The following is an 11,295-nucleotide window of genomic DNA, read 5'->3' as shown; positions in this document are numbered from 1 at the left end:
AGTGGTCTTTTATTTTTCCCAGCACAAGGTGCACCTGTGTAATGATCATGCTGTTTAAACAGCTTATTGATATGCAACACCTGTCAGGTGGATGGATAATCTTGGCAAATGAGAAATGCTCACTAACAGTAAACAAATATGTGTGCACAATTTGAGAAAAATAAGCTTTTTGTGCATTTCTGGGATCTTTTATTTTAGCTCATGAAAAATGGGACCAACACTTTACATGTCGCATAGAGACAGAAGGTCCTGTATGTAAAGACAAGAGGCAAGCGCAGAGATAGGCGTCTCTCTGTGTGTGTGTGAGAGAGAGAGAGAGAGAGAGAGAGAGAGAGAGAGAGAGAGAGAGAGAGAGAGAGAGAGAGAGAGAGAGAGAGAGAGAGAGAGAGAGAGAGAGAGAGAGAGAGAGAGGTACAAAGTAGTCCTATAGATGGCACTATACTCACCCATACAGGTAAATGAAGCGCTCAGCAATACCAGGAGAAACAGCATCTTCTTAAAATAACTCTCCGTAGACTGTAGCCTAGAAGAGACATCCAGTTGGGTCCAGTCCTGCATGCGCTGTATATAATATCATTAACCCAATATCTGCAAGTGGGGTGATTTATAGATCAAATCATCTGCCAATCACTTTGGCAGTGTTTCGGGTCATATTTGTAAAGTGGCGTTGCGCGTTTTAGAAGATTGCGATTTGCAACAGTCCGGGCGTTGTGTGAAATCCGTTTTTTTTAATGCGACATGGAACGCTTCACTACAACAAGTAGCAGCAAAGGACGCAAACCTCGCTCATGCGCATAGCAGACTAATAAGCAGTTAATGATCTTAACGCTGCTGTGATCATCCATTATATGGGCTTGCAATACAGTTAATAATATTAAATAATAATAGGCTATTGTGTTTTGCTGTCGTGCATAGGTGAGTGCAAATGTAGGCATATAATACATACTTTTTTCCATGTTGATTCCAATAAATGTAGATTAAGTAAATAGCTAACTGTAAAATATATTGTTGTGTGCTGTCGATAATAGCCTAATACAATATTAATTGAACAATTTTAGTATCACAGGTAGTGTAGAATTAGGAGCAGTGCAACGTTCTAAATCGAGAGCATTAGCACCCTCTTGTGAAGTTGATTGATGGTGAACGGTGTTTACTGGCTCGGTAATTGTGGGGAGTAGGGCTGAATGACAATTCAGTGGCAATTCTAGACCATTTCAACTGGGGGGGGGGGCAAGCTGGGGCGAGTTGTACTGTTAGAGGGGCCAGTTACATTAGACATTATTGTTGTCATCGTTTTCTTCGTTTTCTTCATTAGCAGGCAAAAGACCATATTCATAACCATAACCATCATCGTTGCCACCCCCCCTTGCGGTCTATTTGTAGTTTGCCTGCGGCTGAATCTAGTTGATGATGCCTGATCTATAGCCTGCTGCCAACCCCCCTGACTCAGTGGGTGTCTCTCTACAGCTGTCTTATGTCTGTCCTCAGAACATGCACCTCTATATCCTAGTGAGTGCCCTTCTCAGCATCCCTGTCTCTTTGGGTGAGTTGGATTTTTTGCCGTTTTAGTATCATAGCATTTGCATCCAGTTGTAGATGGTTGTTTAACCCATGATTACTTTACAGTAGTAATATGTTGGAAGAATTTGATTTGACTCCAATCTCTCTCTCTCTCCCCCTAGCTTTCTCTTTGGGTAGGTCCAATGTCATTGTTGTTATCTCACAAAAAGTCACACATGATAATGTCTGGCCATGTCCTCCTCCCTCCTCCCATAACTCACTCTATTTGTCCCTCTCTTTTTCAGGTTGGAATGAAGACTTACAGATAGTGTGTTCTGGTCGAGAGTTCCGCCTGCCGGTCTACTCAGGGTCAAGAATCGTGACTTTTACCCCCAGCTACCCTCCAGGACCAAGAAGAGTGCTTCTGGAGAACAACAACGTAGGTTGTGTGTGTGTGTGTGGGTCTATCCTTGTGGGGACCTCAAATCCCCAAATGTCCCCACACGGATAGTAAAACATTCTCCCTTGTGGGGACATTTCCTACATCCCCATGAGGAAAAAGGCTATTTTAAGCTTAGGCGTTAAGTTCAGGGTTATGGTTAGAATTAGTGTAAGGGGTTGGGGGTTAGGTTCAGGGAAAATATAATTTTGAATGGAAATTAATTTTAGATCCCCACGAGGATAGAAGAACATAACGTGTGTTTAAGTGTGTGTGTGTTCTTCTATGCTAAACACTATTGTGTGTTTGCAGTTGAAGGACCCGCGGTTTGAGTGGACGAAAGATAGGACGTTGCTGCTGAATGACGTCACACACCGTGACCAGGGGCTCTACTCTATCAAACTGTCCTCTGGATTCACCTATGAGACCGTTCGCCTCACTGTCTCAGGTACAGGGGCTCAGGGGCTCAGGGGCTCCTGAGTGGCGCAGTGGTTGAAGGCACTGCATCTCAGTGCTCGAGGCGTCACTACAGACCCTGGTTTGATTCCAGGCTGTATCACAACCAGCGTTGATTGAGAGTCCCATAGGGCGACGCACAGTTGGCCCAGCGTGGTTAGGGTTTGGCCGAGGTAGGCCGTCATTGTAAATAATTATTTATTCTTAACTGACTTGCCTAGTTAAATAAAATAAAATATATATTTAAAAAACTCTGCCGCAGGGAATACCTCTCTCCATTTCTTTGTCTATTTTTTAAATTCTATTTCTTGCTCTCTATTCCGTCTCTCTCTTTCTCTATGATATTGTATAATGAATCATTGTATCTGTTGAAATTGATTGTATGAATCTTGAAACATTGTATAACTCTCAAGATAATCTCTGTTTTGCTTTCTTTCACCCTTTCTCAGAATGTATAAAAACCTTCCGTCTGGGCTATGGGGAAACCTTTCAGCACAACATCCCTAAATATGTCTCCGTGCTGGAGTTCTCTCCCCGGGGCTCCCCCTCTGACTCCCAGACGGTATTACTGTGGAACCGGATGGACCCTGAGACCAGCGAGGCGGGCCGGGGGAGGCTAGGGTCAAGTGGGAGGGTCTGGGTGGCAGAGAGGGTGACCCAGGCAGACCAGGGAAACTACACCCTCCGAGACGAGAATGGGAAAGTAATCTCCCGCAGCAAATTGATTGTCAATGGTGAGCACTAGAAAGATCAAAGAGATCTGGATGAAGGGGAGAGCAAAATGAAACGGGAGATGGAGAGAGGGAGATGGGATCGGAGGCTAGGAGAGAAGAGATTGCGACATTAGATCTGACATACAGTACAAACTGACTCATAATCCAAACTGACTCTTAGTTGTATCTGATTCTTTCTTTCATCCTGATGCCCCTCATCGTCCTCATGTCCCCTCCTTCATTTCTCCTTTTTCTTTTCCTTTAAACTCTTTCCAATTCTCTCTCTCTCTCATTATCCCCTGTGTGGGTGCAGGGCACAACTTCAATGTCACCCGCTTCTTCAAGGAGTCTCTAAACCTTCCCCTTTTTCTCCCTGTCTCTCATGTCCACCTCATTTTTACCCCGTCCCTGCACCTCTCCAATCCCTCCAATGTGCCCCTTGAGTCCCGGTACTCTCGCCCCGTGCAGCTGATCAAGGATGGCCAGATTGTGGACCAGGACCCCCGGTACTGGGGCCTCCTCTCTCTGGGGAGAAACGGGACTGTCAACGAGGTGGTCATCACCAGGCTGAGTGCAAAGCATGATGGGATGTATGAGATCCGAGATCAGGGCGGCAACCTGGTGTCATCCACCATTCTCCATGTGGTCGGTGAGTGACAGTGTGTGTGTGTGTGAGCAGGAGCTTTTCCCTTTACATGATGCAGAGATATCTTTCTTGATCTCCCCGCTCACTCACTCTTTCTCCCTTCCTTTTTCTCTTTCCAGATAAGACTGCTAGATGGAGAGCAGTTCTCAAGTCCATCAGCGTTCCTTCTGGCATGTTTGTGACTTTGGCTGGTTTCATCTTATTTATGAAGCGCTACCCTAACTGCAGCCTCACTATGATAATCAACGGCCTAAGAGGTCACCATACACCGGCATCTAACCTTCCAAGAGTCAATGTCCAGGTGAAGGGATGTTCTGAATGAGCTTGACAGCTGTAGAGTGAGAGATGTTTGTGAGCTTGGTAGGTAGAAGAAATATGGTGGGGTTATGAGTGGTTATTGGAGGGCTTGTGTGGGCAATGCAATGAGCCTGTTGTCATGGTACTATGTTGTCCATCCATTTCAACTGTGTGATATTATAGAATTCTGTCAGTGTCAGAGTAAAAGTAGAACCAGTCCTTTGCACCAGTTTGAATCTCCTCCTGCATCAGTTCCTTACACATTTAAATTGGGTCAGTGGTCACATAGCTTCATGCTTCTCTGTGGATTGTTTGTTTGTTTCGCTGTGCGTTCCCCTGTCTGTCTACGCAATATTTATATTTATATTTACATACTTGTTTTGTTTGTCATCTGCAGGACTACAGTCCACCCAGTCTCCAGTCCTCTGGCATTTACAGTCATTCAAAGCAGATTGTAACGCCAAAAATATGGAGCCCCAGACCTACACATTCGGTAGGTAGGCGGTGAAGTTGTAAATGTAGGCTCTTTTCACCATTATTATAGATTTCTATATCATGTGTCTTTCTCAGGGTTACATTCCTGTCGTGGTCAGTGCACCACAGCCCTCCCCTGAGCCAATGAGGACAACGAGACAACAGGAGACAGATAGACTTAGAGTTGAGACTGCCACTACTCACACTCCTAGTGAAGAGGTAAATACACACACTGTTTCCATTTTCTGTCTCACAATAGACAATTAAGTTATATTCTGCTCTTTCTTTTTATCATTGACTCTCTCTCTCTTCTCAGGAGAATGCTGACGGAGAGAGGGAGATCTCCTTTTCCATCGCTGGCACCTCCGACTGCCTCCACTCATCTGAAGACTGCTTCCAGTTCCAGATCAAGAAAGAGGGAGACAAGGAGAGCAAAGCAAAAGACTACTTCTCCTCACTTCCACTGGACACAGATACCTTGGAGACTTGCAGCGTCTACACTTCTGAAAAACTCAACTTCTTATAGAGCACAGAGAAGAGTGGAGGTAAAGAAAGAGCGGGCGGAGAGAAAATTGTGGAGGGCGATAATGTTAAACTGTTCACGGGTGATTTCATAATTATAGTGCCTTCGCTTTCAGAACCCTATTTGGATCTGTTTGGGTATTGCATATTACTTCCTATAATTTCTTTATTATCATGTCATTATCATTCCTTTTAAGAATGAGATGAGCAATATCCTACATTTTGGCATATCACTCCTTTGTACAACTGGATTGGTAATGTTTTTAAAAATCAACCTGCCGATTACTTTCTGCTACCTACCAAGGAACCCTCAGGACCACACATTTAAACCTGTACTGTAAGCTATAGATGACTGTATATATGTGTAAATATATGGAAGTTATGTTAGGATGGAGAAGAGATGTCAACGTTAAAGAAGAGATGAGGAATTGTCCGATTTTGTAATAGAATATGGGAATTGCCTCTCAATTTAAAAGCATATCTAACTGCATGTGTTACCTACTATTAAACAAGTAAATTAACACAAAATAATACATGTACTTTTATTAGATTACATATATTTACATAAGATATACGTTGTTTGTGATTGCCATAAAATGGTGTACATGATTCAATTACGGTTACATTATTTCACCAGGTATTCACATTGTCATTGAGGTTTTATAGAATGGATTATAATATGTTTGAAGTCATATACCTTCGCCAAAGATGTGTGTATTAACGTATCATTGGTTTGTTAGTCAAGTAATGAATGAAGCTCGAGAAAATAAAACGAATTCAATCTAGTTATGAAAGTTGTCGTAGTCATGACAGTGGGGGAACGAAGAAGAGCTCGCTTTGGAGGACTGGTGCTATCCCAGCGTGCACTGTTTTCGAAGCGGCAATGAAACGCCAGCGTGCGAATTTGGAACAAAACAAAAATAAAGTAGGCAGAATAGTTGCCTTTTAGGCAAGACTTTCAAGATAGTTTGCCATCAAGCGTAACACAAAAAAATCGTGTTTAGCTACAGAGGGACGTGCACTTGAAATATGTCTTTGGTTTGCGCAAGTAAGTTGAACATGCTTCTGAAGTTGAATGAGCTAGATCGCTTACCTAGCACCCTGCTAGCTAACGTTAGTGTGGGTAACTGGCGAGCTAGTAACTGATTCATTGTCACTTTTCTGCAACATGGTATTTATGGTGGCTTACTAGTTATATTATCTAGCCATGAAACAATAGCTAACAATTGTATGTATGCACTTATGTTACCCCACTCAGTTTCCAATGAGGTCCCCGAGCACCCTTGCGTGTCCCCGGTGTCTAACCAGGTGTTCGAGCGCCGACTGATCGAGAAGTATATTGCAGAGAATGGAGTGGATCCCATGAATAGCCAACCACTGTCGGAAGAGCAACTTATCGATATAAAAGGTAAACAGGGCGGGAATAGACAGTTAACGTAATCAGTCGAATCGATTACATCAAGTATGTATTTATGTACTGATTTTAGTTTTGGCTTAGAAGGAAATCCTAAGTAGCTTCCATGTATTCGAAGAGATGTTTTCGTAATGGATTTGAATCTATGTTGTGCTGCCTTCTGTTGCCCAGTGTCTCATCCTATCCGACCAAAGGCTCCCTCTTCTACCAGTATCCCTGCCATACTCAAGGCTCTGCAAGATGAGTGGGTGAGTGTCTAGGCAGACTGGTTTGTAGTCTACCTGTGGACAGTGTTACAACAGAATACTCTTCCTCTGTATTATTACATATTTCCCTTAATGTCTTCTGTCTCTTTCAAGGATGCGGTCATGTTGCACAGTTTCACTCTGAGGCAGCAGCTGCAGACGACTCGCCAGGAGCTCTCTCACGCCCTCTACCAGCATGACGCAGCCTGCAGAGTCATTGCTCGTCTTACCAAGGAGGTCACTGCAGCCAGAGAGGGTAAGAGTCTGAAGTCGCTTCCTCACCTTCTCTCATTCACTGACCTGTGAAGGCAAAATGCTTACTCTTTGCCCATTCTCCCATTCAACAGCCCTGGCCACACTCAAGCCCCAAGCCGGATTGGTGGCCCCTCAGTCTATGCCCGCCTCTCAGCTAGCCGCTGGGGTGAGTGATTAGCGCTGATTCCCATCCATCAAACAGGATTCCTGTCCATCAGAGATTGAGTATAGATGTTTTCTCTTTTCTAAGTATTCTTCTCTCTGTTGTTTTGCCTCCTTTTCTCAGGGTGCTGGTGGGGAACCAATGGAGGTTAGTGTGCAGGTGGGAATGACTCCAGAGATCATCCAGAAGGTAAGAGCTCATTTCCTCTTCATCTTTTTACCCCCTGTGATTAGTTCTCATTACTCGGAGACCCTCTCAATATGGGAATGGATTTGTGATTCATTGAATTCTCATTAGTCTCTTTCCTGCTCCTCTACTGTTCTGTTTTCAGCTTCAAGATAAGGCTACTGTCCTTACCACAGAGAGAAAGAAGGTAAGATGTTCATTCAAGAAAATGTCTGTCATGTGTTGTAGGCTTGCAGAGATGGATGATAAACCACTCAATCTTTTAATAAACTTATTTTGTCCCTTATGTTTGCTCACGCCTCCCTTTCTCTCCCTAACCAGAGAGGAAAGACCGTGCCAGAGGAGCTGGTCAGGGCTGAGGATCTGAGCAAGTACCGCCAAGTGGCTTCCCACGCTGTGAGTACTACTATATGTAGGACTGTAATAACCTGTAGGGGGCTGACTGTGCTGCTTAGCACTACTATATGAGGTTGCCCTTAGCTGTCTGTCTGCCCATATAGTGACCATGTTCTTTTGAATGTCTCAGGGACTTCACAGTGCCAGTGTCCCAGGAATCCTGTGTATGGACCTCTGTCCTTCAGACACCAACAAAGTACTCACTGGTAAGTACCCCTGCTTTTTCTAACAGCTTTTTATTTTCTCTCCGTCTCTTTTTCTTGCATATCTAAATATAACTATCTATTAAATGTCATTGATGACTATCTTGTGTTGCCAGGTGGGGCTGATAAGAATGTGGTGGTATTTGATAAGAAGGAGGAGCAGATCATTGCCACCCTCAAGGGTCACACCAAGAAGGTCACCTCTGTCATCTACCACCCCTCCCAGGTAACAGACCTGTGTATACACCTGTCTAGCTCCTAACGTTTTATGGAAATTAACTCAATTATGCTTTAAATTCTACTTTTCAACATCATGTATACAGTGAAATTGAAATAGAGTTAAGTTGATTTGTGGTATCTATATACCCCGGTTTAAAATGTGCTGTATTGTAGTTTGTAAATCTCCCTTGCCTAATTTCCTTCCTCACTTTAGTTTTTTTTATTTATTTGTATTTTCCATCTTTCTTTCCTCTCCAGTCTGTGGTGTTCTCTGCCTCTCCAGACAGCACCATCCGGGTGTGGTCTGTGACTGGGGGCAACTGTATCCAGGTGGTGCGAGCTCACGAGGCGAGTGTGACCGGGCTGTCACTTCACGCAACTGGGGACTACCTTCTCAGCTCTTCCGAAGACCAGGTAAGTCCATTGTACTGGTAGAACACCTGAGTCCAGCATGTTGTTAGAAGTCCTGAGTCCACTGGTCCATTGACTAGAATGGCACCAGCTGCACTGTTGTCAATAGTAAATGTAACAGCACCTTTGTGTTGGTGGATGCATGTTAACACGGCATGTTAACCTCTCTATCTTTCTCAGTACTGGGCCTTCTCGGATATCCAAACTGGCCAAGTCCTTACCAAAGTCACTGATGAGGCTGCTGGTGTTGGTAAGTGTGTTTGTGGTCAGGTCTATGCGTATGCACATGAAAGATGGGTTACTATTTTTGTCTGTGTCTCATATCTCTGCCCTCCTCCTCCTCAGCTCTGACATGTGCTCAGTTCCACCCCGACGGTCTGATCTTCGGGACGGGAACCGCCGACTCCCAGATCAAGATTTGGGATCTGAAGGAGCACACAAACGTGGCCAACTTCCCTGGCCACTCTGGCCCTGTCACCTCCATCGCCTTCTCTGAGAATGGATACTACCTGGCTACAGGTCAGTCGCTCTCCAACCTCACAAAACAGTGTAAATAATGTTGGATTTCTCATGGATTCCCTGACCCAGTCTCTCGCTCTGTGCTCCAGGTGCCCAGGACAGCTCTGTGAAGCTGTGGGATCTGAGGAAACTGAAGAACTTCAAGACCATCGCCCTGGACAACAACTATGAGGTGAGAATGAGAGACTGTGCGGAGTCTGTTAGCTACAGATATGGGTCAACTTCTCACTAATTTAGCTCATGTACTGCAAATAACATGGTTATTTCTTGCAGAGTTTTTCACTTGAATCTTATTTACTCTCTCTCAGGTTAAGTCTCTGGTGTTTGATCAGAGTGGTACATACTTGGCTGTGGGTGGATCCGACATCAGGGTGTACATCTGCAAGCAGTGGTCGGAGGTCCTCAACTTCAGCGGTGAGAAAAACAACTGAACAGAATATTTAACTCAACTTTCATCAGACCTTGTGTGCTCACTGTACAAATCATACGTACACACAGTTAGGAAAAACTCAGTGTCCTATTGCATGCGTCATCTTACACCGAGTTACCTTAAACATATATATATTTTAAAACATTTTTCTTCCTCTTTTTCCTAGACCATTCTGGCCTGGTGACAGGGCTGGCATTCGGAGACAATGCTCAATTCCTTTCCTCCGCTGGAATGGACAGAAGCCTCAAGTTCTACAGCCTGTAGATTAGTACAGACGGATGGATCAAGTGAGAGGAAAGAGAGCGAGGATAAGATTGGAGGGTTCTGGTTAGGCCTAATCTCGACCAGTGTGATCATTTTGAACTTGCTACACAGCTATCCGTTTTGTGAAATATGGACCGGTGACCAGTGTTTAGACCGTTGAATCCTTATGATTTATTTGATGTTCTTGTATTGCTGAGATCAGAATCCCTAGCCGAGGTGCGTTCAATAAGGGAAATAGTTTGCGAACGTTAGCAAACATATTCCATTTGTTTTGTGTTAGCCGCGACCGTTAGCTAAGCGTCTGAGAATATAGTGTACGGTGAACGTAAGTGTCTGTTTCTGGTCTAAACTGCTGCTAAAAACAATCAAGTGGCCATGTAGACTTTCTACTATATTTCGTAGGAGTAGGTAAGTCGTTTTCAGTTTTGAATATTGTTGCTAAAAAGCCACAGTGATCTTTTAAAAAAACATTTTGGAATGTTCATTCAAATCGTTCAACTGAAATTGTTACTCTGGCAGCAAGCCTTGTTTACCTCGCCTCTGGCCTAGGCAGGAGCTTTTTAGTCAGAGTTACGAGCAGATTATGAACTTAGCGTTTTGAAAATGGACCTGTAGTTATTTAGGATCCTGGAGTGGGTGGAGGAACCGGTGCTACGGTATTTACTTTTCCATTCGTGTATTCTTCTTAAATCCCCTCTCCAGACGTCTGTTCTTCTCCTTTCAGTGGTTAGACCAACAGCTCTCAGCTGTTGAAATATAATTTGTTGTAACTGTTTTCACATTGTGTAAGCCAATTCTCTATATTGCTGTGTTTATTCAAAGGTCTCCTTTCCCTTCCTCCCTTTTGTACACCTCCAATAAATCAAGTTATTTTTGTAGTAACAGCCAGCTATTTGTCTGATCAATGGAATGTATTGTATATGCCTCATGTTGTCGTTTCAGCCTGTCTGAGGCACCAGTATGACTTTGATCCCAATAGACTGTGTGCTCTGCTTTGTACTTGTTGTCTCTGTTGGTCATCTAGCTGGTTGAAATTGACAATGTTTTATATATAAAAATAAAACAATGAAAAGGGTGACATGGCTGGATAAGAAAACGAATAATTTCTCTGTTATACTAATCTATAATGAGCCTTTGGTTGATCGGTGGGCAATGGCAGGTGTGGTAATAATGATGATGGTTTGTTAGTATAGCATGTTAAGATAATTAACGTAGCTGGTTAGGTGAATTAGCTTTGCGGTTAGAGCTTTAGGCCAGTAACCAAAAGGTTGTTAGTTCAAATCCCCAAGGTGAAATATCTGTCTGTTAGACTCCCTGAGCTGACAAAGTGAATCTGTTGATGTGCCCTTGAGCAGGGCCCTTAACCCTAATTGCTACTGGGTTACTGTTGATAGTGGCTGACTGGCCGTGATCCCACTCTCTCCGAAGGTGAGTTGCGGGAGTTGGGATATGCAAAAAACACATTTCCAATTCACACATGCATATAATAGGACAAGTATAAGCACCCACCAAATTATTATTAACATAGCAGGTTAGGGGAGTG

General features: G+C 43.7%; 1 protein-coding gene across 5 annotated transcripts; it reads left to right on the top strand.

Moving 5' to 3' along the window:
* The first annotated feature begins 504 nt into the window (after positions 1–504).
* LOC109864705 (pre-mRNA-processing factor 19-like) lies at positions 505–10,828 on the top strand. Of its 5 annotated transcripts, XM_031797819.1 has the most exons (19): positions 3,873–4,055; positions 4,449–4,544; positions 4,622–4,744; positions 4,842–5,070; positions 6,306–6,455; positions 6,633–6,709; positions 6,821–6,962; positions 7,054–7,127; positions 7,248–7,313; positions 7,456–7,497; positions 7,632–7,706; positions 7,837–7,912; positions 8,026–8,135; positions 8,387–8,542; positions 8,720–8,789; positions 8,885–9,058; positions 9,148–9,230; positions 9,367–9,472; positions 9,655–10,828. In XM_031797819.1, exons 5-19 carry the CDS (start codon positions 6,410–6,412, stop codon positions 9,750–9,752), a joined length of 1,395 nt encoding a protein of 464 aa, XP_031653679.1. In that variant the 5' UTR covers positions 3,873–4,055; positions 4,449–4,544; positions 4,622–4,744; positions 4,842–5,070; positions 6,306–6,409; the 3' UTR covers positions 9,753–10,828. The 5 variants fall into 5 exon arrangements, with proteins under 5 accessions (XP_031653678.1, XP_031653676.1, XP_031653677.1 ...); XM_020452579.2 differs by lacking the exons at positions 3,873–4,055; positions 4,449–4,544; positions 4,622–4,744; positions 4,842–5,070 and adding an exon at positions 5,850–6,095; XM_031797818.1 differs by lacking the exons at positions 6,633–6,709; positions 6,821–6,962; positions 7,054–7,127; ... (9 more) ...; positions 9,367–9,472; positions 9,655–10,828 and adding exons at positions 505–915; positions 1,489–1,543; positions 1,683–1,694; ... (2 more) ...; positions 2,845–3,129; positions 3,422–3,757 and having other exon boundaries at positions 3,874–4,055; positions 6,306–6,417.
* Positions 10,829–11,295: the final 467 nt, after the last annotated feature.

The sequence above is a fragment of the Oncorhynchus kisutch genome, linkage group LG19, assembly GCF_002021735.2.
Source record: "Oncorhynchus kisutch isolate 150728-3 linkage group LG19, Okis_V2, whole genome shotgun sequence".
NCBI lineage: Eukaryota > Metazoa > Chordata > Actinopteri > Salmoniformes > Salmonidae > Oncorhynchus > Oncorhynchus kisutch.
Note: the sequence above shows the minus strand (reverse complement) of the source record. Positions and strands in the feature narration are given on the sequence as shown.